General features: G+C 39.4%; 2 protein-coding genes across 4 annotated transcripts; one reads left to right on the top strand and one right to left on the bottom strand.

The window, feature by feature from the left end:
* The first annotated feature begins 1,232 nt into the window (after nt 1–1,232).
* Nucleotides 1,233–5,632, top strand: preb (prolactin regulatory element binding). Its single transcript, XM_088386502.1, has 10 exons — nt 1,233–1,399; nt 2,693–2,880; nt 2,977–3,175; nt 3,302–3,549; nt 3,637–3,717; nt 3,807–3,934; nt 4,035–4,208; nt 4,387–4,459; nt 4,548–4,707; nt 4,794–5,632. The coding sequence occupies exons 2-10, from the start codon at nt 2,746–2,748 to the stop codon at nt 4,886–4,888; spliced, it is 1,293 nt and encodes a 430-aa protein (XP_088242628.1). The 5' UTR covers nt 1,233–1,399; nt 2,693–2,745; the 3' UTR covers nt 4,889–5,632.
* lyplal1 (lysophospholipase like 1) lies at nt 2,215–22,099 on the bottom strand. 3 transcript variants are annotated; one of them, XM_088386501.1, is made up of 5 exons: nt 21,947–22,099; nt 21,483–21,582; nt 20,150–20,319; nt 17,593–17,708; nt 11,695–12,880 (listed from the first exon to the last, which is right to left on the bottom strand). In XM_088386501.1, the coding sequence occupies exons 1-5, from the start codon at nt 22,029–22,031 to the stop codon at nt 12,785–12,787; spliced, it is 567 nt and encodes a 188-aa protein (XP_088242627.1). In that variant the 5' UTR covers nt 22,032–22,099; the 3' UTR covers nt 11,695–12,784. The 3 variants fall into 3 exon arrangements, with proteins under 3 accessions (XP_088242625.1, XP_088242627.1, XP_088242626.1); XM_088386500.1 differs by lacking the exon at nt 11,695–12,880 and adding an exon at nt 15,117–15,611; XM_088386499.1 differs by lacking the exons at nt 21,483–21,582; nt 21,947–22,099 and having other exon boundaries at nt 2,215–12,880; nt 20,150–20,181.
* Between the last annotated feature and the right edge of the window lie 1,741 nt (nt 22,100–23,840).

Raw genomic sequence — 23,840 nt, 5'->3', positions numbered from 1 at the left:
AAACAAATCACTGAGGGTATCAAAGCATCCATATAAGAAAAGCACACAGGGGAAAAAAATCCAAATGCAATCCTAACCGAATAACACTCATGAATGTTAATGCATCTTGATTATCTTCTGCTCATTGGGTTCTCAAAAACACATTCTCAGAAACGTACAGTGTGAAAAGCACTATGTGTAGTGTAACAGCCAAAATGTTTTTCAATCTTGCAGGAACTACATTCAGGGAAAGAAAAACTTTATGTTAAGCTACAAGTTGCTGCTCCAATGTCAATTGGTAAACCAGGGTCAACATTTAACAACTGCAATGCCTAAGTTGTCAAATGCTGAGGGATTCATATCTAAAATAAAAACTAATTCAAGATAAAGAAAGCATATATACATTTTGAGGTCAAGATGTTAGAAACTATTACAAATTTGACAGGACTATACTTATATCAAATGAACAGACACGTACGTATGTCAAATGAACTACGCCTACTGAGTGCAATTCACTGCTTGATTCTAAATGATCAAATGCACGATTTAATGCAACCTTTTTGGCAATTACTGAACACTGCTAGAAGGCCTGTGCCTATTGATTTTTTCACTGAAACCCTGTGCTTACCATCATCAATGCACTAGTTGTTGTCCATTTACGCCTTGATGACTATATTCCGACGTTATTTTAGGGACTTTGATGCCATTAGTGTTATTAGGTTTTGACTTAATAATATCTAAAGAATCTTAGTTGCTGAAGCAAACTGCAGAGGGTGTGTAGTCTACAGATTCATTGCCATGCATTTTAATGCATCAACACTAAGTAATGCATCTCTATTTTGTGTGCAAGGGTGATATGGCACAGAAGAAAAAACAGATCACTTATGGTTATGAATCAACTGTAATATAGCTAACTGCCATGGTGTATGTAGATTATTCTATATTGTGAAATACACAGCCATGTCCCTCTAAATTCCTGTATTCTATTTTTGTTATTTTAAGGGTGGACCATGCAGACATTCAAGGTAAATAAACATGTTTTTTTTTTTTTTATGAGACACGTTTGTAAAATTATCACATTTGTAATTTTTTTCCTCTCTACCACTATCATGTACCTTTCGAGGGATTTAATGAAAGTGTATTGAAATGAATCGTATTTGTAAGTTAAAAAAAAAAAAAAAAAAGCATTTTTTTTGTGCAACGTCACGGCGCAGTTGACGTCGACGGTGGCTGCTGACGTGTTCGGGAAGTCGCTGCACGCTGCTTAAACGTGTCGTCACTTTGCGTTGCATTATGGACGCGTCGGCCATTTTACACATCACAAGACTTTGATCGAAACTGATCAGAATGAAATAATCAGCTGTTGCATTTGTAGACCCGATTAAATGACTACATGAGGAACACCGAGCCATTTGCACAGGTAGGCGATCTCAAATGTAATGATCAAATATGAGAATACTGTATACTAGCAGGAAGTCGTGTTAACTAGCCTTTAGCTGTGTTCAACTAGAACGCACACTTGGTCACAAATAACAGTCACTCACTCATCTTAAACGAATGTTTCCCAAGAAAAATGATCGGGATTGTTTGTGCGTTACACTCATATTGACGCACAAGGAGTGCTCACATACCTGTCATTTAAAACATTCGTGGGTTACAGTATTTGAGCTGAATTGCTTCAATGCTTGTGTTCAGGATATAAATAATCTGCATAAAACTACCATTTAGCACTATGACACTCATGTGATAATGCCACACGTTATTGGAGAAATGCTGTTACTGGAAATACGTCATTCTTTAACCTGCGATGAAGTCAGTCACAGAGCTCCAGAGGAGTCTTAGTGCAACCTCCTGCCACATTGGAAAAAAAAAAAAAAGTACAGCTGGACCTTTCACAATGGGTTGCAATTGGATGTCAACGCTGACTGCATGATTAATTTATGTTTTCAGAAAGCAACTTGCAAACTGTTTTGGGGAAAAACTGAAGATAATAAAAAAAATATAAGAAGGTCTATTTGAAAAGACACAGGGGACTGAGGTGAGACTGCTTCGGATGCGCTGAGGCTTTAAAAATGCTGTGGTATATTTGCTGACAAGGCAGAAGGCGCATGCTTGAACACTTTCAAACATTGCCTCCAATTTAGCGTTTTTGTTTAAAAATCTAGCATTTTTGTAAAGCAGTAAAAACTGCAAGGAATAAAAACATTTCTCATTCGAACAATTACTGCTTCAAACTTAAAATGTCAAGATTGTGTTTAATTTAAAAAGGGAGTAAACGTCATTGCCTCACTGTCAATTGAACATTTTGGTGCCTTGGCAATATCATCTCTATCTTGTCATCCCGGCTCTTCATACACATAAAACGACTGCCCTTTCCTAAAATGAACAGCCAAAGGCCAGATCCTAACGGTTTGATCCTTAATCAAACAGGCCAAACCCACATACAAACACATTAAAATAACAGTATGGTTAAAACGAGTTAAACTTGTTCTGTGCAGACACTTAGAAAGTCCTCACAGCTCACAATATAGATTTTTATGTGTCTAGGCTAATTAGCAGTAATATATGTGGCAGACACCATGAATAAATGTTAAATTGAGAGAACTTTCTGCTCTATTAATACAGAGTGCATCTTAATGCTTCACCCTTGCACTCCCTCCAACAGGTGACACCTCAGCAAAAGTCAATGCTAAATGCTCATGTTTTCCTGCAGGTGGCCTTGCATGCAACGCTTTTATGAAGAACTGAGTGAATTGTTGGCCAGCCATGGGCAAACAGAAGGTGCCAGATCTCTACAGAGCCCCCTTTCCCCTGTACGCCATAAAAATTGACCATAAAGCAGGACTAGTGGTCTTAGCAGGAGGAGGAGGAGCTTCCAAGACTGGCATCAAGAATGGTGTGGTAAGCACAGTGCACAAGTTATTCGACTTTCTGTTCAGCTTAAATGTCTTCTAACTCGCATGTAATGTTCACAAAATATTCACGCCTGTTTTACAGCACTTTCTGGAGCTACAGTTGGTTGGAGAAAACCAGTACAGTGCCAGCCTGCTTCATTCACACGACACTGTCACACGTGCCACCATGAATTTGGCGTTAGGCGATGGGGTGATTGCTGCAGGTCAAGATGGAACATGCTCTTTGATGACATTTGCTGATTGCACACAGAAAAGTGGAGACACGGCTGCTGATAATGATGGTATGCAGTGCTACGTTTGACCTGAAACTTGACTACAACTGTCTTACAAAAGGTTTAGGAATTTTAAGACGTCTGCTTTCAAAACTTTATCTTTTGTGACACTCCAAATCCCTGTCTTCTACGTAGAAAACAATGTGCAAAAAGGTAATGCCAGGCAACGAGGTGGTAAACGAAACAAAGGTGGAAAGAATGATGCTGCTGCTGTCACTGGGTCTGATATGAAGGATGAGACGGCACACATCACTGTGACAAGACTGGCAGAACTGCAGTCAGATCTGAACCCTGAGGACCCACTCCAAAAGGTGGTCAGATTTAGTCATGACCTGAGCCTGCTCCTGACAGGAGGCACAGACGGACACATCAGAGTCTGGGAGGTAAGCGTTGCAACTTCAGAACTTCACTCGATATTATAGATCGCGTTGATTTCAATCAGTTAAATCCTAAATTGATTTTCCTTCCAGTTTCCATCCCTGAAGAAAAAACTTGACTTTAAAGCACATGAAGGAGAGATAGAAGACCTGGATCTGAGCCCAGGAAACAAGGTTGCACACTAACAACCGCTTTGTCATACTGTACTAATGTAAACCATGACTTTTACTTGATTGTTACAATAACTGTTGTTTCCATGCAGCACCTGGTAACTGTTGGCAGGGACTTTGCTTGCAGTGTATGGCGCAACAACCAACAAGTTATGAGTCTTAAATGGCATAAAACTATGCCTCAGATAGCTGAAAAGACATATAGGTATATGGCTTGCAGGTAAAAAAATATATATATCTTTTCATATCTTGGTTATATCAGTGTACATGTATATGAGCATCATAATGATGTGTTGACATGGTTGTGTCATGTTTTTCAGATTTGGAAAGGTAGAAGACCAAAAAGATGAACTTAGGCTTTACACGGTTCAGATCCCGCATAAACGAGACCGAAAACCTCCACCGTGTTACCTCACCAAGTGGAATGGCAAGAGCTTCCTGCCTATGTTGACAGCTCCCTGTGGGGCAGAGGTCATTTCAAGCTTTGCTGTCAGGTACGATTCAATTTCACAAGAGTTGTTAGTTACGCTTGGGTCACGCCATCTGTTCTGGACGGTCAGCTTCATTCAGTGTGGTATTCTCAAGAAGCAGTCGTGTGTTTACTTTTCATTCACTGTATAACTAAGCACAAAGCAAATACATTTTGTTAGTAAATTTGTTTGTCTCCAACAGTGACTCTGGAACATTTCTTGGACTGGGAACTATAACAGGCTCAGTAGCCATCTACATTGCTTTCTCCCTTCAGGTAGTCACTTTCTTAAAAGATTTTAATCATCACAACTGCCCTGCTCTCTTATGATAACTTTGTGTTTCGTGTATGCATGCCCCTGCAGAGGTTGTATTATGTGAAAGAGTCCCACGCCATTGTTGTGACGGACCTGGCTTTCCTCCCCGACACATTCAAAGGGCAAAATATCAAAGGAAACAATGAAACGGCTTTGTTTAGTGTGGCTGTAGACAGCCGCTGTCAGCTCCATGCCGTCCACAACCGAAGTACGTCCTGCACTAGTGTCGGTTGATTATAGTATATATCAAAACTGAGTATGTCTGTAATTACCTGTCTTTCTTGTTGTCTTCAGGATCATTTCCCCTCTGGTTGGTGCTGTTCTTCTGTGGCCTCGTGGTGGTTGGACTTGTACTGCTCCTCCAGTATCTCTTCCCAGGCTTTTTCTGAGTTTCAAAATTCTCACAGGTTGTTCAATGAGGAGCTTGGACATATCTTTTGCAGGCCTACGTCGATCCAACCCATTCAAATCCACCAGTGCTGCACCATTGACCTTAAACTGCTTTTATGATGCCGACATCTCCCTATGCGGCTACTCAGGGTTGTTGATTTCTGACACGTTAGCATAACACAGACACTCAAAATGGGATTTGAATTGTTTTGATTTACATGTTTTATGTTTTGATATCATTGATCATGTCTCTTGGGAATGATGTTAAATGCCACATTTAACATCCAATATTCCTTAAGGATCCTTAAAATATTTAGGTCTGACATATACATATATACATGTTTATTTATATTTATGTTATAGTTATATCATAAATTACATATGTGATGTGTATTGTTTATTAGATAATACAGAATATTACTAAAGAGACACCGCTGATTACTTTGCATACACTAGTGGGCAGCATACACCAGGAAAATGGACAACACTCTAGCCAGGAGCTGGCAGCTAATGAAATGCAGTAGCGGGTCACCCACAACATATATTGGATTAATGAGTAATAAAAATACAGCTGTATGTTTTATTCACCAGTATTTTCTTGTTATCAGTCGATCAATATGTGATATTTTAAAACAAATTTAAGATGTTTGATGTCAAAATTATTCAACCTATTATGTTGAAATTAATTTCAAACATTCCGACTGCAGATGTAAAAATGTGAATAAAATTTTAAATGAATGAAACTTATTTGAAGTCATGATTACTTTTGTTACTAGTATTGCAGAAAAATGTACACGCATGTCTAAAGGAATCTCAAGTCTGAATCGTCATGAAGGAATCCGTGAATGCAGTGATTTACTTAATATCATATGGTAGCTATGTGTATCCCATGAGGGGAATTAAAATTTTAAGTATGCATTTGGAATATAACAGCTAAAATTGACTCCATTTAAGAAATTCCAAGATTGACCTTTAACCTGCGTTTTTATGGATACCATATAGCTTCCCTGTAGCTCTTATTGTTACAAAAGGTTTGCTGTTAATCAAAGTTTTGTCAGTGTTCTGAAGAATCTTCAGAACACTGAAGAATTCAAGGCGAGTTAGAGGTAGTAAAATTCTTTAGATCATAATAGAATGTCGCCCTCTGCTGGTCACATGGCTTGCAATTTTACCGGCGCATGATAAAGTGGACGCAAATGGGTAGTACAGACTTGCAACTATTTGTAGTGCGTCCAATCAGGCGGCTCTTTGTATGATAAGAGTGTATTTTTATTATTTTAATTTCAGTTTTTACTCCCACATCTATAAAGAAATATTGAGAGTAACTCGATTATTCTTGCAACGACTCTGCATTGGTGATTATCTTTATTTTTTTAACACTATGAACAAACTAATGTAAGACTCGTGGTTCCCAATCACAGCTCAAAATTCTCAAATTTCACTTAATTGAACAGAAAAATATCTACCACTAACAGCGCCGTCTCACAAAATTCTTTAAAAATTACCACAAAAATGTTAACAAAATATGTCAATATCTTTTAATTTTCGTATACTGTATAAACATTTTGTGACATTTCAATTGGGCGGTGTGCTGTGACATTTTTCTAACGTAAAATATGTTCCTTAAATCCCGGCAATTGCTGCTGATGCATTGCTAGTGCCAGATTGACTCCCACAATTAAATATATCATAGAATATCATAACTCCAAGTACAAAATAAAATTCATATTCATATAAAACATTCACAGCATTCACAAAATGTATGTGCTATTTTCAATACCACTACAGCCCCAGAAATAAGTACAGCCATAAAAATAACTACACCAAAAAAGCATTTCTTAGCACTGTTCCTATTTTTTTCACCACAGTGAGAACTAACTGTTTGAACCGAAGGGGGGAATTTTAGGAACAGCTCCTGAACCGGTTTCTTCTCTGTTGGTTCTAAAAGGCACTGATCCTCCTCAGTTGTTGGCACTATAAGGCCCATACTCACAAGATCCTCCTTGGTCTCTATAAGGACCGCTTCAGCAGGATTGTTCTCAGTTGCTGTCTCTATATGGCCCTTATCCAGAAGATCATCTTCAACATAAGACTCCACAGTGGGTGGCTCTGTAAGGCCCATATCAACAGGACCTTCCTCAGTCTCTACTAGACCCATGTCAAATGGGACCTCCTCAGTTTCTACATGAGCAGGATCCTTCTCAGTCGCTATCCTCATAAGGATCTTATCGAGATGATCCTCTGTGGTTGTCTTTACCAGAAGGCCCTCATCAAGAGGATCATCCTCAGTTCTTGGTAGTAGAGTGACCGCATCAACAGAATCCTCCTCAGTTTCTTTCAAAAGAAGCCCCTCATCAACAGGATCCTCCTCGGTTTCTGTCTCTAGAAGGCCCTCATCAACATCATCCTTAGTTCTTGGCTGTAGAAGGACCGCATCAACAGAATCCTCCTTGGTTCCTGTCACAAGAAGGCCCTCATCAACAGGATCCTCCTCAGAATCTTCCTCAGCTCCTTCCACAAGAAGGCCCTCATCAACAGGACCCTCTGTTGGATGTTGACGAACCCCATCAACAGAATTTTCCTTGGTCTCTATCACTAGCAAGCCCCTATTAACAAGATCCTCTTCTGTTTCTGTCTCTACATGGCCCTCGTCAACAGGGTCACCCTTGGGTCGTGCGTCCAAATGGCCTTCATCAACAGAATCTTCCTCAGTTTTAGTTTCTCGAGGGACCTCATCAACAGAATTGTCCTCGGTTTCTGTCTCTATATGTCCCTTTTGAGGTCTTGCCTCACGTACCGTATCAAAAGGATGTTCCTCAGTTTCTGTCCCCAGAAGCCCGTCATCAACAGGATCTTTCTCAGTTCTTAGTTCTCCAAGCAACCAGTTGACCGAAGCTTCTGCTGTCTTTCCCCAAACTGCAGCAAATGATTTTTTCATGATTATTTGCCTGAGCTGGTCATCAAGATGAATATTAGTTTCCCTCAACTTGATCGCGAGATGGTTCATTTCTGTGATCTCGTGTCGATAAAGTTGTTCCCTCATTTGCTCATCTTCGCAGTAGTGTTGATATTGTTTTTCATCACTGGGGAACTCGGGGTCGAGAATTGCGATCTTCAGATTGCAAAACTGTTGCTCTCTGAGAGTTGTATATTCTTCCAGCTGCTCTGCAACACTTTTGTTCTGTTCATAAATCCCATGTAATTTATTTCTGAACCTTTCATTTTCTTTCCAGGCTTTTTCCGTAATAGGCTCACTATGCTGCAAACAACTTGTTAGGTTATGGTGTTCTTCCTTCTCGGTCTTTGCTTCCAACAGTCCGTCAAGAGTTTCCCCTTTGTATGCTTTCTCCGAAAAACATATTTCTTCATGAATGCTCTTTGCCAATGTAACATTTTGAGTATTAATGTCTTCAGCAACTTCTGGTTGGTCAGCTATTTCTTCACTGTGGAACTCAAAATCTAGTAAAGACGTTTTCATGCATGCGTTCTTTGGTTTCTGTTGACTTTGAAAAGATTTACTTGCTTCAAGCTCTTCTCTCAAGAAGTTATTGTATTGCTCATGGCCATTCAGCTTGTTGCACAGCCAAGTCCCCCACCTCTTCTTTGTAATGTCATTTCTTCCGAGAATGTTTTCTTGTGCTACCGATGTCTCATTTTGTTTGTCTATCCTTACGCCGTGCGTTTCAACATCAGCCAGCACATCTGGGAATGTATTTTTATCATCAAGACTGCACTTTCGTCCGAGAAGTTCATGTTGTGTCCTTAATTGCTCCTCTATTTCCATCCTCTCACACCGGCATGTAAGCATCGCCACTTCATTCCTCAAGGACTTAATCTTATCCATGAGACTGTTCTTAGTTCCTTCCAGAACTTTAACATGTGCCTTCAAGTCTTCGTTCTCTGTCTCCATCTTCAAACTCGGAAATTCAAGCCTAAGATTGAAGAGATTCTGCTCAGTCAGAGCGTCATGTTGAGGATCTTGAATTTGTTCCTGGAAGTCTTTGTCTTTGGTGTGCAGCTTCAGTTCAAACTCGGCGCTATCAACAGGCGCTTTCTTCAAGAGACACTCGTTACATTTTTTGGTGACAAGTAACTCCTCCATCTGCTCCAGCTGACTTTGAAGATCACGTATTATTTGCCTCAAACTGATAATGAGGGTATTTAGCTCCTCTGTGACTTCTCGTTGATAAGCTATCTCCCTATTTTGCTTTTCTATCAAATCTTCTTTACTGTAGAGGAGAAACTGAACATGCTCACTGTTAAGTTCCTGATCTTTTAAAGCTGTTCTTAGGTGTGCAATCTTTTGACACTGTTGACTTTGAATGGATTTGTTTTTTTCCAGCTCATCCCTTATCATCTCATTCTGTTTTTTTAAAAATGAATTGTTTTCATCAAGGTCAAGCAATTTGTTGGTCAAATTTCTATTTTCCACGAATCCATTCTTTATGAGAATTTCAGCTTCATCAATACGTCTTATTAAATCATCTTGATCTTGAAGCATGGACCTAACTGTCTGCAACTCTGTTCTCAGACGATGAATCTCTGTTTGATTTTTGTCGCTCTGAGTTTCAATTTGATATAAATCTGAAATTAAATTGTCTGTACTTTCATTTATGATAATGACATTTTTTTTCAAAACTTTTGCTACCGCACAAAGGTTTTCATTTTGTCTCCCAATCCTCACACTCTGATTCTGCAGACGTGCCAGTGCATGATGGAAAAATTCATTATCCTTCATAAGACGGTCCTCGTTTTCTTGAAAATACTTGACTTGAGCCTTCAACTGTCCATTCTCTGTATCCATCTCCAATTTCTGGCATTCCAGCAGTGCTTCATTGAGGAATCGGTATTGCTCATCAAGAACATTCCTGATTTGTTCCAGAACTTGAAGTTGTGCCCTCAAGTCGTCTTTCTCTTTTTCCATCTTCATACCATGTAATTCAAGACAGGGTAGCTCTTTACTGAGAAACCTATTCTTGTTTTTAGTTGATATGGCCTTGTCTCCTTGGCCTTGAACGTGTTTGCCCACAACTCTTTCCGTTGTGGTTCAGTCTCAATGTTCTTGCTTAATCCAAGATTTAAAACTTGTCCTTTTGCTGTTTCCCATCTTCAAACTGTCCAAGACCCAAACAGCAGAGAATCCAAAACAAATTACATAACTGCGCATAGCATTCTAAATCGACCTGCAATGCGGCAAGGCGTAGTTTAAAGATGGTATATTTTGTCTTTATGACATCATCAGAGAAAAATATGACTTTGGTGTATGGTGTCATCAAACTGACAAGTGAAACAAATACCGTGCCTGCTGTTGCTTCATGGTAATTGGTAAATGGGATTTTACTTGTATAGCACTTTTCTACTTTTGAGATACTTCTGATGAGGCATCACCAGCAACCGGGTGTTCGGTATTTTGTTCAAGAACACATGAACATGGTCACAAGGGCTTAGGCTTGGGTTGGGAGTTGACCACTTCACTTTCTGAGACTGTTCACTGCTCAAGTTTGCCAGGTGTTCAATGTAAGACTAACTCTGAAACTACAACAGCCACAAATCTGGACAGCCACAACTTTGGATCGAAACTTATGACGCAGGTCTACAATGATGTATCAACTGGACAAATGTAGTGACTACAAGTCCTCAGACGTGTATCATTCAACCACAGGGTTGATCGCTGTGATTTGTCGTGTGACAAACTATGCAGTAATACCACACTAGTCTATCGTCAGTAACTATATATGATCTGCCAACGTCTTTCATGGTTTGTGGCAAACACCAGAAGCAACCAGCGATGCTGTCACACATCTCTCCAAATGAAGACAGAATGACTTCGACATGCTCTCAAATGGCATATGCGGTATGAAATGATGCTATTATTCAGTCAAAGCGTCATGACAGGCTTCGGTAGGGATAAGTCACCATTCTGTGGTCGGAGAGAGTCTAGCCACTCACAGTACCTCGGAGGCAGACAAACAGACTATTGTGGGTCAAGCCACCCACCCTGTTATTCTCTTTGTTCCGTTACCACTTTGGTCAAAAACAAAAACATCTCCTAATATGAAGTGGCTTGCTTTTCTATGTTTGTCTTGAGTAAGGCTTAAAAGTGGCCCACAATAAAGGCAGGGCGTGTGCGCGTGTAGGATTGTTACCACAATGGAAGAATGGGTCACTGACCTGCTCTTCCCATTCTGTCTCATAAAAGAAATAAAATTTGGGTTTTGGTTGAAATAAACAGATTTTTTTTATTGGGCGGTGGGAGAGACAGAACGTCATGGCAAGAGCATTGTCACCCAACCTTTATAGAGCCAAGGCAGATTTCTATTATAAAAACCATCACTAAACAAAGAAGAATCGATGTATAGTGGAATAATGATGATCTGGTTTACCCTCAAGTGTAGCATACTTTATAATAGGTACAAAGTTAAAGTAATGTTTAGAAAAGACCCCTTTTATTGGCTGCTGGACTGGGACAGGAGTTAAAATGATGGCGGGTGTAAATGAGGAGGAGCTCCGTCTTGGGACTCTCAAAGCACAGAGGAGCCACTGTCTCATGGCAAGAGAAAGTTAGAATAATATATATGTTGGATGTGGGCCCACTCTTGGGGTCTACTCACGGTAGTTGTTTGAACTTCAAAGACGTTACAGTGTCTCCCTCCAAAAGGCCTAAATTGAATCAGTGTGATAGTCGAGGGGAGCGATTGGAAACAATAAGATGGATCAAATTCGATTTTCTCCAGTGATAAGGTTCCATGCTTTCACTGTCAGGCAGCCGCCATTTGTGAATTGGAAAAGAGGAGGAGCGGAAAAATTGCTTGCGGTACTTCATGATTTAATCATGTTAATAGGACAAAATTTCAACGTGATCCCTCTTCAAAATAAGCAAGGCTGGGGAGGGGCATATTGTGATTGGAGGGGTTAGTGTTTATCCTGCACGGGGTCTCTGCTCACTGCTCCATCAAGGTTTTTTCTGGCAACAGTGATCCAAACCCTCTCAAATAAGGGCTCGCACGGTTCAAGGAATTGAGAGAGTTTCTGTCACCCTGAGTACTTTAGCAGCCAAGCCCCCAAAACAGAATAGGAAAACATGGCAGCCCCCGCAGGTCCTCAAGTCAGTGGGCTTCCTTCCCTCAGTGAATGCTAGCAGCTGCTTTTCCAATCACAGGGAACTCTATCAGTCGCCAATTGTGGTCACACAGCAGCACATGACAGCAGACACACACATCAGTTCAAACAATATCTCGTACTGGTGTGTGTCCGACATGAGAAAACATAATAGATGGAAACAAATGTAGTTTTGATGCATTATTACCTGTTCTGAATTGTTGGTAAACACTCACTATAGATCCATCTTAAACAATGTCGGAGGAAAATAGTCTGAGGCGACACGAGAGGCGAGATAAAGCTTTAGGTCTAAGACCAAGGACTTCTCCATTTCAAAACATTGCATTTGTTATGGTTGTCCCACAGTGGAACAACGTGCCTGTTTAGAGTTCATGTCTTACTGCATAATCCACTTTTTTCATTAAACTGATGCATTTCCTTAACATTTTCCGGGACAATTTGCCGGTAAATTTCCTAATTCAGTTTCAACAATGATGTTGAGTCAACCTGAACCAGATGCAGAAAGACAGGCCCACATCGTGAAAATACAACTGCCATGTTTCCCAGATGGAATAAGGTTCTCTTTCAGGATTGTTTTTGCTGAAAGAACTTTTTCATATGACAGCATATGAACATATGCAAAGTTTGTTAAACCTGAATAGAAACTTGCAAAGTGTACCCATAGCGATGTGGAGTGTGTTATACACCACCAGTTAACTCACTTCTAGACTGAAAACCGTGTCCAAACTTATGGCTGGTCTGCGATTGGCTGGCAACCGGTTCAAGGTGTCCCCCGCCTACTGCCCGATGACTGCTGGGATAGGTTCCAGAAGGCCCGCGACCCCCGTGGGGACAAGCGGTATAGAAAATGGATGGATGGATTTCTTAATGACCTTAAGTGAAAAAAAAATAACTATTGTTAAAGCAGTAAACCTAACAAACTTTAATATCATGCATAGTGCTGTATATATCTGCCCTTTTTTAATATTGATCCCAAGACAAGAGAGAAAAAAAGGAAACGTAACACATTGCAACACATTATCTAGCACTAGCTTGTACCTCCAAGGTTTTATGTGACTTTATATGCTATAATTTCCTCAAGACGTTTAGGATTCAAGTTGTACAGCCTAAGCAGTGTTCAAATAAAGTTCAATATAAAGTTGTATTTTCATTAAAAGCCATTTTGCACTTGAGAACAAATATAAATCTAAAATGCAAAGAATGTTAAACACATTTAGCATGTTTATTCAATGGGGCTTAAATCCAATAAACAGAGAAAGTTTTAAAGCCTTGTTAACATTGCGATGCTGTCCATAAATGTGTATCCTCTGGCAAGAGGAAAAGGGTAAATTGAATTACATTGGTTGTGATGAGCTAAGCTAAAGCGCTGCCTTAATGATTTGTGTATGGCACGATTGCCCCAGAGACTGCAAAGGGGGGGGGGGGTTGATGAGGTATAATTTTAGGAAAGGGGTGTAGAGCTGGAGGACAGCCAGGATCGAGGCTTCTACTGGTGCTGCCTCAGGGTCAATCAGCTCAAATGTTTCAAATGTTGAAGCTCTTCATCTGATACGTTTTGGAATTACAGGGGAAAAAAAAAAAAACGTACAAGCGAGAAGCTTTCTTTGAACATCAGGGTGGTCTCATAGTCATCATTCTAACTTGTCTGGCTCCCTGCATCTGCCAACTTATTATGAGGAATTTCTCCAGAGTCTTCTACTGCTGCAAATTGTGACAGCTTTCTGACTGGAAAATGGTAGATAACTGAAGGCAAGCAGAAGTATGCCAGGAACAAAAAAATGCATTAATATTGTCCGTAATCAGTTTCTATTAGACAACCTGTGTGTGAGATAGAACAGCAGTCACGGCTCATGAGACCCAATTATTTGTATACAAGCAATTAAAAAGTCAATCCATCGATTTACTGTCACGCTTGTCCTCAACAATTTTACAATCTCCTGACAATTGACTGGCGACTAGTGAAGGTGTTCCCCATTTCTTGTCATGTCATCTGGAATATACTATCTGACTCAATAGTGCTGAAGTTCGTTGGATTTGGTATGGCTCACAATTTAGAAGACATTTTCAGAATTTCAGGCTTGTTGGTGTCTCAACTCCATTTGATTGTGGCATTGGTTGAAAAATGCCCAAAATATTATTTCTAAAAGTTTACTTTTGATCCAACATTACCAACAGAACATGTTACGCTGTGCATAACAAGCAGTTAACATGCGCCAGTATGCTATCATTTCAAGGTCATCATCCCATCAATTAATAATCTTAACTGGGGGGGTGCAGTCAGATGAGCAATCTGGAATCCGTCAGCACCTTAACTCCCTCGGTCGGGAATTCCTCTTAATCTTGGCCACTTTGGAGCAGTTCCATGTGGAAAGTACTGAGCAGTGGAAACTGGCACAAAAAAACTCTCTACAGTCCACAAGATGTCCGGATTTGCATTCCTTCCTTGTGACACAAAAGCAAGGGAGAACACCATAATTTGACGAAGAGGGGATGCACTTTTGGCTCAGGGAGGTGGTGTGAGTGATGCAAAAAGAAGCTGACAAAATTGGGAAGTGCGGAGGGAATGAATATGACATGATAAGTAATAGAAAGAGTTTCCCCTTTACTTTTGCTGTAAAACAACAAAAAAATTAACAAGATGTCAACAAAAGTTTATTGGCTTCAACTTTTTTTTAAGAAAGGGAAGATGTTAAGAATTAAATTCTGCTCTAACTTTTTTTTAAATTATAATTTCTTTATGACTTGGTAACCTTGAATCCCTTGACCTCGGGGGCAGGACAGAAGGCATATAAGAGACGGCATCGTGTGGGATGATGATGAGGGAGACAAGTTAACCAGAGGGTGGGGGGTTATGTGTTTGTGGGGAGCTTCTCAACAGTAGCATTCTTTCACATTCGCTGGAAGTAATCAGGGACTGGGGCCAGAGTGCAAAACTGAGCTCCTTGTGTTTTTTCTAGCTGTACCTCCCTCATATACTTCTTCACGTGCAAAAGCCCCATTTGCTCATGTAGCCACGCTGACAACAACCTTCTCCTGCCTTCATTCACTTCCCTCATCCATTCATCTACTCCAAATCACCTGAACATAGTTGCCTGATTCAAGTGCAAGTGATATTTATAATTTTATTCAATGGAAGTCAACTGGACAACAAAGGAGAGAAGAATATATGACATTGATGTGGAAAGACAAATTTGCTGATGAGGCACTTTTTCTTTCTAGGATGAGTCACCGTTTCAAGAGATATAAGATCTTAAGTCCAGAATACAATTATTTTTTAAACGTCATTATCAATTAGAGAAAAACCACAATCCGAAGTGTACAAATGTTTATTCCTAACGTTTGCTGCAATGAGAAGATAACTGGGGGTCAGGATGTGCTAGGTGGAAGTTTTTGGAGAATCCACGCCTTCAGCAGCTCCATCTCGGGCAGGGAGAGTTGGTGGGAAAGACCAGGTAGGGAGTGGAAAGTGGTTTTCATCCCTGCCTTCTGCAGCAACATTGATGTGTCATCTCCCCACTGATGAGGCACCAGCTCATCACTTGTCCCATGGCACTGGAGCAACTCCGGGAGGGAGTGTTCCGCTCTGATCCGCTCATCTACTGCCTTCATTGCACAGAAATTCACAAACTGAGGGCCAGTGTGGCGTGATTGTTCAAAGGTGATCAGTAATATGGCGGTTTGAATGTGCTGGAGTTTAATGTGGGCTCCCGCAAGGCCTTTCATAAATCATTTCATATTCCACGACATTCGGCAAAAACAAAAAAAAAAATCTAACCTTTTGACCGTGACACGAAAGATACTGAGGAATAATATCCAGATGGCGAACAACCTACGGAAGTATAGATTTACTGGCGCCACCAATACTAAGCCCAATACATCCTCGGATCGGAGTGCTTCCAGGTGTCCTGTCGATGCCCTCCCCCACAGGGGCCCAGCAAAATGCATCTTTCAAAACTCAGGTCTGAAATTGTCATTGTGCTGAAGGTGGCTTTAATTTTCACAAGTGATCCAATTGAACATATTTAAGTCACTCTGCTGATTAATTTGTCTTGTGTTGTGAGCAATAGTTTGAGTTATGACCCACCGGCACACTGCAACAGGTATACAGACCATACAACAATACTTCAAGCAAATATTCTTTACCATCAGCAAAAAGCGACTACTTTTATTGCAGCCGAATGAGTCACTTATTTGTTAAACTCTTATTATGAATGTATTTTTATAATAGTGGGCAAACCATGCACACAAGTAGAAGCCTGAAAAAAACATGATGCACAAACTGTTATATGCTTTACATTCTATCTAAACATGTTAACACTATGTTTTAAAATATGTTTCTTATTAAAAAGATGGTGTTGTTGGAGTTATTCGATTAATTGTATTTCCATTCATTTCCATGGGGAAAATGTATTTAGGAGCTTGGAGTCCAAGCATGTTCAAGAAACAGATCAAACTCATAAGTCAAGCCATCATAGTATCTGGATTTCTTTAGTGAATGTTCATACGGTCTTCATTCATTAAATTAGAGAGACTTTTCTTTTTCTCTTGTTTTATTAAAAGAAAAGTTTCTCTACTATCTGGATTTCTGCATAAATTTGTTAGAATATATATTGTACTTTGTATAATAGGTTTTGACGCACATAAACTCGAAGTATAATAGGAAGTATGGCACCATATTTTTATGAAATACTAATGGCTAAGAAAGGATGTAGTAAATCCCAGTTGGATATGACTGGAGAAGGCCTCAATTGAATCCACCTGTGCTAGAGCTTTATTATGTTTTAAAGTACCTATAAAGAGTCAGTCTAAGTCTTTGAGTTAAAGTCTTCAAAATATTTTACACACAGTCGAGAATACTGTAGTGGACTGTATTGTTTTGGCCTTATCAAACTTTCATTTCCATGGTAAGGAGCCATAGGTTTATCCCATTTGTAAAAAGTGTGGTCATCGCACAACATATTCATAGAGAACAAATTTGTCTTCTTTGAAGAGTTATTCAGAAAATTCAACTGTATATTCTCTCGTATTGATTTAATTATAGCCAACTCGGACTGTTTCCTATTGCGTACACTTCATATGGCTCCAAGACACAATTTTTATGTAAAACTGATATGAAACAAATCGTGAGCGGAACTAATGTGCTGCCTAATTCAGACAAATTGACTGGTGTGGAAATTCCTAGAAAAAATATGGGAAGCAGACTTGGGTGAATGTATCTCAGAATCAGCTTTTTGCATTATGAAGATGGCAAATACACCCTCACCTCTAATTTTCTTCCTAAATGGAAGGACTTCCTCCCACCGAAATGCACTTGATCGGGGGGGTGTTAGGGTTATTTAAAGGGCAGGAATATTATTCAAAGATCTTGATTTAAGATTCTATGCTACGTGGTAACCATTTAAATAATTAATGGAAAATATGGCAGCGAGTAATCTGGCAACTTGATAATCATTGTAATTTCAACAAGGTTCAACTTGTTTATGAATGTTGCCCGTTTATGTGTGATAAGAACACTGGAAAAAACAATAACATATTTTGACCACAAATGACCGGCAGTGACTTTGTGTATATGGATGTGTTGTACCTGAAAAGCAACGGAGTCTTTATTGAGGAAGCTGGAGAGTGCATACACCCCAGCAATATCAGGGTGGTGGCGACATGCCAAGTGGAGTGCCATAGCGCCACCCATGGAGAAGCCGCCTTTTATTTAGAAAGACAAAGAGAAATAAAAAATGAATAAAATAATGAAAAACAGCTGCAGATCTGTGATTATTTCCCACATATCAGAACAAGGGATGCACCCATGACATACTACACGTTTACCCAGGGCAACTTAAGGCTCAACTTAAGGCTTTTTTACAGGAAAAAAGAAACAAATCGTAAGTTCCACATCATCAACTTTTTGGTCCTGTAATAAGCCGTCCAAATCTGGCTTTAATCTTTCACATCTGAGCACATCTGGGTCTGAGTGTGCACGTATCCAAAATCACGTCTGAAGAAAAAAGGATGAGGGAAATGTAAAGAATGCAAATGTGGACTTCTGAATAAACTGATCAGTGCAAATGAAAGTGATCATTGGGTACAATCGTGCATGAAAATAATAAAGTGCACTTAGCAGGTTCAGATAATGGAGAATATTTATTCAAAGACTGCAGACATTTCTAAGCAGCAATGCTTAGAAAACAACAACACTTAACCTTCTTACCATGGAAATGGAAAGTGAATTGAACAAATTGCTTGTGCAAAATGTTGTACTTTATAATTTGGTGAGGCCAGTCAAATTTTCCACACTATAAAAAACTCCCTTTTTCTTCAACCTCCCAGAAAGCAAATTGATCAAACTTCTTATCCAAAACACATTCTACTTCATAAGTCAGTGAGGCCACTCAAGTCCTCCCACATAAAGCTCTTTCAACTAGGGATGTCCTATACCACTTTTTTAGACCTATACCAGTACAAATACTCAATTCTTGAGTAGTCACAGATACCAATAACAAGTACCAATCCCACCAATAATTTCATTTCATAATGTTTCTCCGGCAAAAAAACAATGACAGATAACTTTAAAAAAAAAACATATCTCAATATAGCATTTGTCCTTAAAAATGCATGGAGAAAGCAGAATATAAATACAGGTTGTATTGTATTGTATTACATTGCATTGTATCATACAAAGCAGTGACTACATAAACAAATAATTCAGTAGCCCAAAATAGTCACAATCAAAAGTCCCGCAAAAAGTGTGGGCACACTATACATGCAAGGGTTTTGTGCAATCCCAGAATTGGGTGTGAAAAAACACCTGACACCACTTCTTCTGACCCCGCTGACACTGACATACAAATCAAACTCTCCCACTGTGGGTCAGACCACATAGTTGCGGCAATATTTCACAATATTTCCCCCGCAAAAATGGTTTCCATAGAAAGTATCTACAGCTTGTCTCCGAGCCAAGGAAGAGCACTTTGGGTACTCAGGGCTGCAATTCTAAAGAACAGCCAAGTGAATCCACTCAGTATTTATAGTTAATGACAAAATGTTATGATTTAAGAAAGTATTCCAGCACTTTCCCATGAGCATATGCTTTTTCACTTATAGTACTTGGGAATAGAGTTCGTGAGCTTTTCTGGACCTTAACACTACGTCTTTCACACAGTTCTCTCAACCCCCCACCCTCCCCTCGCAGTACCACCTTCATGGCTTCACGACTTGAACGTTAACCCTTTCCCCACGGCTCTCGGTAGTTTCTCCTTTCATAGGGGAACGGCAATCAGTGAAATTAAAACACTTGATGGCCTCCCATATGTTTCCTGTGGGAACTTACCTTACTCCAGTCATAATATTTATAGTACTTCACTCGACTCATTGTATTTCACAGTGATTTAGATGGACTTGATAAGAGGAATATTTGAAGCAAAAAGCTTTTGGGGGGGGGTGCAGAGAAATATCTTCACAAACGTTTCATTTGCTGTTGGCAGAATATAAAAGGCCCTAGTATAACTTGATGAGTTGCATTCTTGATTTTATATCATGACGGTGGGAGGCAGGGAGTAAGGTTTGCAACTGTGTGCGAGTTTGTGCATGCAAAGGGGAGGGGAATTAGAGGAAAATAGATACTGTGAGAAAGGGAGGGAGTGAACGGGACAGTGTGGTAGTGTTGGGAGTCGACAGATTGCATCACCACCATCCTGCCAAAGTTAAAAAGAGCTGATATAGAGGACGGGGTTTAAGTCGGTTACTCAAGTGATTTAATGGTTATAAATCACGCTCAATTTATTGAAGAAAAAAAGAGCTGCACTTTTTTTTACTCCATCGTTCTTTGCAAAGCTGAATCAGTATCGTTGACAGTTGCTCCATAATATACTATAAAACAGGTAGTTTAAGTTTAACAAAACTGAAAAATGAATAACTGGTTCCCACAAAACTTTAAGGGCCGTGGCATAAACTAAGGAACCGCAAAATTCAGATTTTTTGGTAGTTAAAACTAGATGACTTCTTCCACTGGTTAACATGAGCATTTAATCTGTGTGTATCCTGCCACACTAATCTTGCGAAAGAAATGCAAATCACTGCAGTCCCAAGCAATATAAATGTAAGAAATAAAAATAATGTAGTATGTATAATAATAAAATAAAACATACCAATGATCATGCGATTTTTGGGAATCCCAGCATTGACTTCCTCCTGAATGATGGAGCCTAAGGTGCTGCACATGGCATCAATAGATTGTAGATTCTCTGGGCTGTCGTATGAGATCTTGTAACGGTCAAACCAAACATTGGACAGGGCTCCCTTCATGGGTGTGTACGGTCTAATTGGAATTAAGAAAGGGGTCAAAGGTCAGCTCCGATGACAATCACGTTAATCGTTGACATCTTAACAATGGCTCCAACTAAACGATGGCATGCAAAGGATATTCCCTCATTAACATGTTGTCAGTGTTTCTGCGGTATTTGTTTGTCTATTTTATATTGTTATTGGTGATTTTCTTTCTTTCTTTTTTTTTTTTTTTAATAAAAAGAAGAAGGCCGGTCAATTTTTTAACATTCAATCATACCGTGAATTGTCACCTGAGTGGCAAGTATGATGGGCAAAAAATCACTTCAAGACTGAGTTAAAGTAAATGACATCCGTTATTTTTAAGATCGGTGGAAAATTGTCACTATTGTTGTACATAAATCAACAAGGAACTGCATTTGTAAATTCTCCTTCGAATTGATTTTAAAAATACACTCTCACATGGCTAGGTCATAATATCCTCATAAACAACCAAGTAAGTAGCAAAGGATTTTCACATCAGCGCCTGCCAATGTTCCTGGTTTTGCTCCAGGCACATGATCAAAACATCAACAGCACGCTCACTCACTCGCTGTGAATTCTCTCGACAATGACCTATTCAGTTCACACATGGACTCAATCGGATCTTACACAGACTTTGTACTAGGAAGCTGGCACGACTGTTTAATATCCACTTTGAACCTGTCTGACTGGTTTCGACGGTTGCACTCTTCCAAACGCCTCCAAGATGACTATTTCAAAGAATACCGTGATGTTGGGCTGCTCGTTTATGAAAAAAATGATCAATCATGATTATTTTGCTAATAAGTGACCTCATGATCATTCAAACAATCATTTGTTTGGGCACAAAACGAGGAAACGTCTAAATATAAAAAACATATTAAAACATACATTTCTTTGAAACACCATCATTATGCATGTTCCTTTTGGACAAAACTAAATTTAGATTTTTTTTTATTTTGGAATAAAAAAAGGTGCAAATGTAAAAATTGAAGCATGCGGTCCTTGTATGAACAAACATTGGATATGAATGCATATTTATAATTTTTCTTTTTACAATTATGCCAATTATGTAACCGTGGAATGTAATAATTGCAATTGCGATTAAATTTTGATTAATTGCACAACCCTGCAATTAAGACATATTTGGTAAGTTGAAAAACAAAGAAATCATACCTTATTGGGGCTGTGGGGTAAATGACTCTGATGTGAGCAAAAGTCAGACCAGGCATCATCACATCTCGAACCCAAGTTCTTAACTCTTGCCCAGTGCCACCTAGTCGTGGAAATTAAGAGCATTGTCATGATCTCTTCAACGCGCTATTATCATTTTAAACAACATGATGAATTTTAGACGCATGCGCATGGCAAATGCACTGCAATACATTGCAAGAGAACTTTGCACAGCTGTTTCAAGGGAAACTTTATTCCTTAATATTTGCTGCATTATTCACATATGCAGTGTGTACTTTAATTTAACAGACGTTCTTAAATGCTGTGTCAAAAATACTACGAGAAAAAGTGAACAAGTCACTAATGTGTCTCGACAGCCTTGACGTTGAACAACCCGTCTGACAGTTAAAAAGAAAAATGAATGTTAAAGTTCTTGCACATTTAAGAGTTTCAGGGAGAAAACGCACCTGCACCGTGCAGAAAGATAACTGTAGCGGAATGCTTGCCGGTGGGCGACACAACGCAATTTTGAAGCTTCTGCAAAGCAGCCATGACAGCAGTAACGAAATCTCGCGTGAATCTTCTCGTTGCAGGATGGGGAGGATTTTTTTTTTTTGCAGAGAATACAGTGATCCCTCGCTACTTCGCGTTTCGTTTATCACGGCTTCACTACATCGCGGATGGAACAAATTATCCACGATAAACGAAGGATTACTGTACTTATAAACACCATGACTTTTTCTGTCTCAAATATAAACACGCAGATTTCAATACAAGGGGAAAACAAAACAAAACAAAACAAAACAAAACAAAACAAAACAAAACAAAACAAAACAAAACAAAACAAAACAAAACAAAACAAAAAACAAAACAATCACCTTTAGGATTTATAATCACCTTTTTTCTTGATTTGTTTGCCATTGGTGTTCTACAAATTACTTTCTTCTTATGGAAACTAAAACTTGATAATGCCAGTTCTTGGGGAGGATTGTTAATATGATTTTCGGAATCATAAACAAATAATATGTTATGAAACGTAATATTATGAAATATCAAAATTAAACAGTATGGTTTGCCATAGTTTAGGCATGTGAAGTCATGAATCCCAAACTACTGCTGTTATCTTGATAAATCCAACATGCTTTCCAGCACTGTGTCATACAGTGTGGTGACCTAATGGAATGTCTGGATCTGCATATCAGTTTAAACACATTTGAGCATCTTATCTTGTATAAACCTTGGCTTAGTAAGCTTGAATTTTGGTCATTTTCCTAAGCCATGCACTCAGTGGACCACACAAACTTTGTCCCTGCCCTGACCTCCCCTCTAATAATACAATGAGCGGGGGGAAAGTGCTGCTTTAAATGGCCTAAAGCAAATATAGTTACTGTTGCGACTCATTGTGTTGAGATTTGATGATGTCACAATGCTTGTGACCCTATTAATAGAAGACAGACTCTCTCTAGCAGGCCAACCAAATTACGACTGAATTCAAAATAAATGAATCAAATGAATGTTTAGTAAGCATAAATAATCATATATGTGTATAGATGAGAACCATTTTTCCACTCAGAAACAGTATGTTGACATTTTTAGGATACATCTTAGGTCCTCCCATCAGGGAAGCAAATTAGCAGGTTTTTCCCTTTGTTTTACTCCGGATGCCCTTTCTAACACAAGCCACCATTTATTTTTCTTTTATTTTTTTGTAATCCAGGCTTGGGATCGGACGTTGCTGGCTACAGAGGCACTAGCCAGAAATTGAAACCTAAATGCATGAAAGGCAGCATCGCTTCCAAACTTCAGTAAGAGTTCATTTCATTCCTGTTCATTCAAAACAGACAGGATTCTAGTGCTGTAATTATGTGCAGGTCACAAATCGTCCTCAGGAATATGTCACTGATAAACTGACAAAATCCTAATAACTAAATAATTTTGTGAAGTGCTTAGGAAGAGCTGAAGTTTGGCAGGGAAGTTTCTAGTACAATATATTGAAAGGTAGCTGAAGCCTTTCCTCCTTGATTTTCTGTTTGAGACGTTGTGCACACACTGCACAGATCACCAAACTCAGGACTGATAAATAGAAGGAGACTCTGCGTTCGATACTTGGGGCATCAAAATCGAAAGGGTCGTAATTGACGTCGATTGGTAGGGCTTGGTCAAGGTCCATTTTGTTCCTCTGCTGCTCTACAATGCACATTTTGGTGCCGTGGTACCTGTCTAAAAACTCCACTACACAATGTAAGCACTATTGACCTCGGTATCCTGCCTCAGTCCAAATGTAGTTCGCAGCCTTGGCAGCTTTTTCCAACTTTATGGCTTCACATCAAAGCCCCCCTCCTGCAGCATTGCCAAAGAGCG

The sequence above is a fragment of the Syngnathus floridae genome, chromosome 10, assembly GCF_059516105.1.
Source record: "Syngnathus floridae isolate MCC-2025c chromosome 10, RoL_Sflo_1.0, whole genome shotgun sequence".
Classification (NCBI taxonomy): domain Eukaryota; kingdom Metazoa; phylum Chordata; class Actinopteri; order Syngnathiformes; family Syngnathidae; genus Syngnathus; species Syngnathus floridae.
This window is presented reverse-complemented; position numbering and strand designations above follow the sequence as displayed.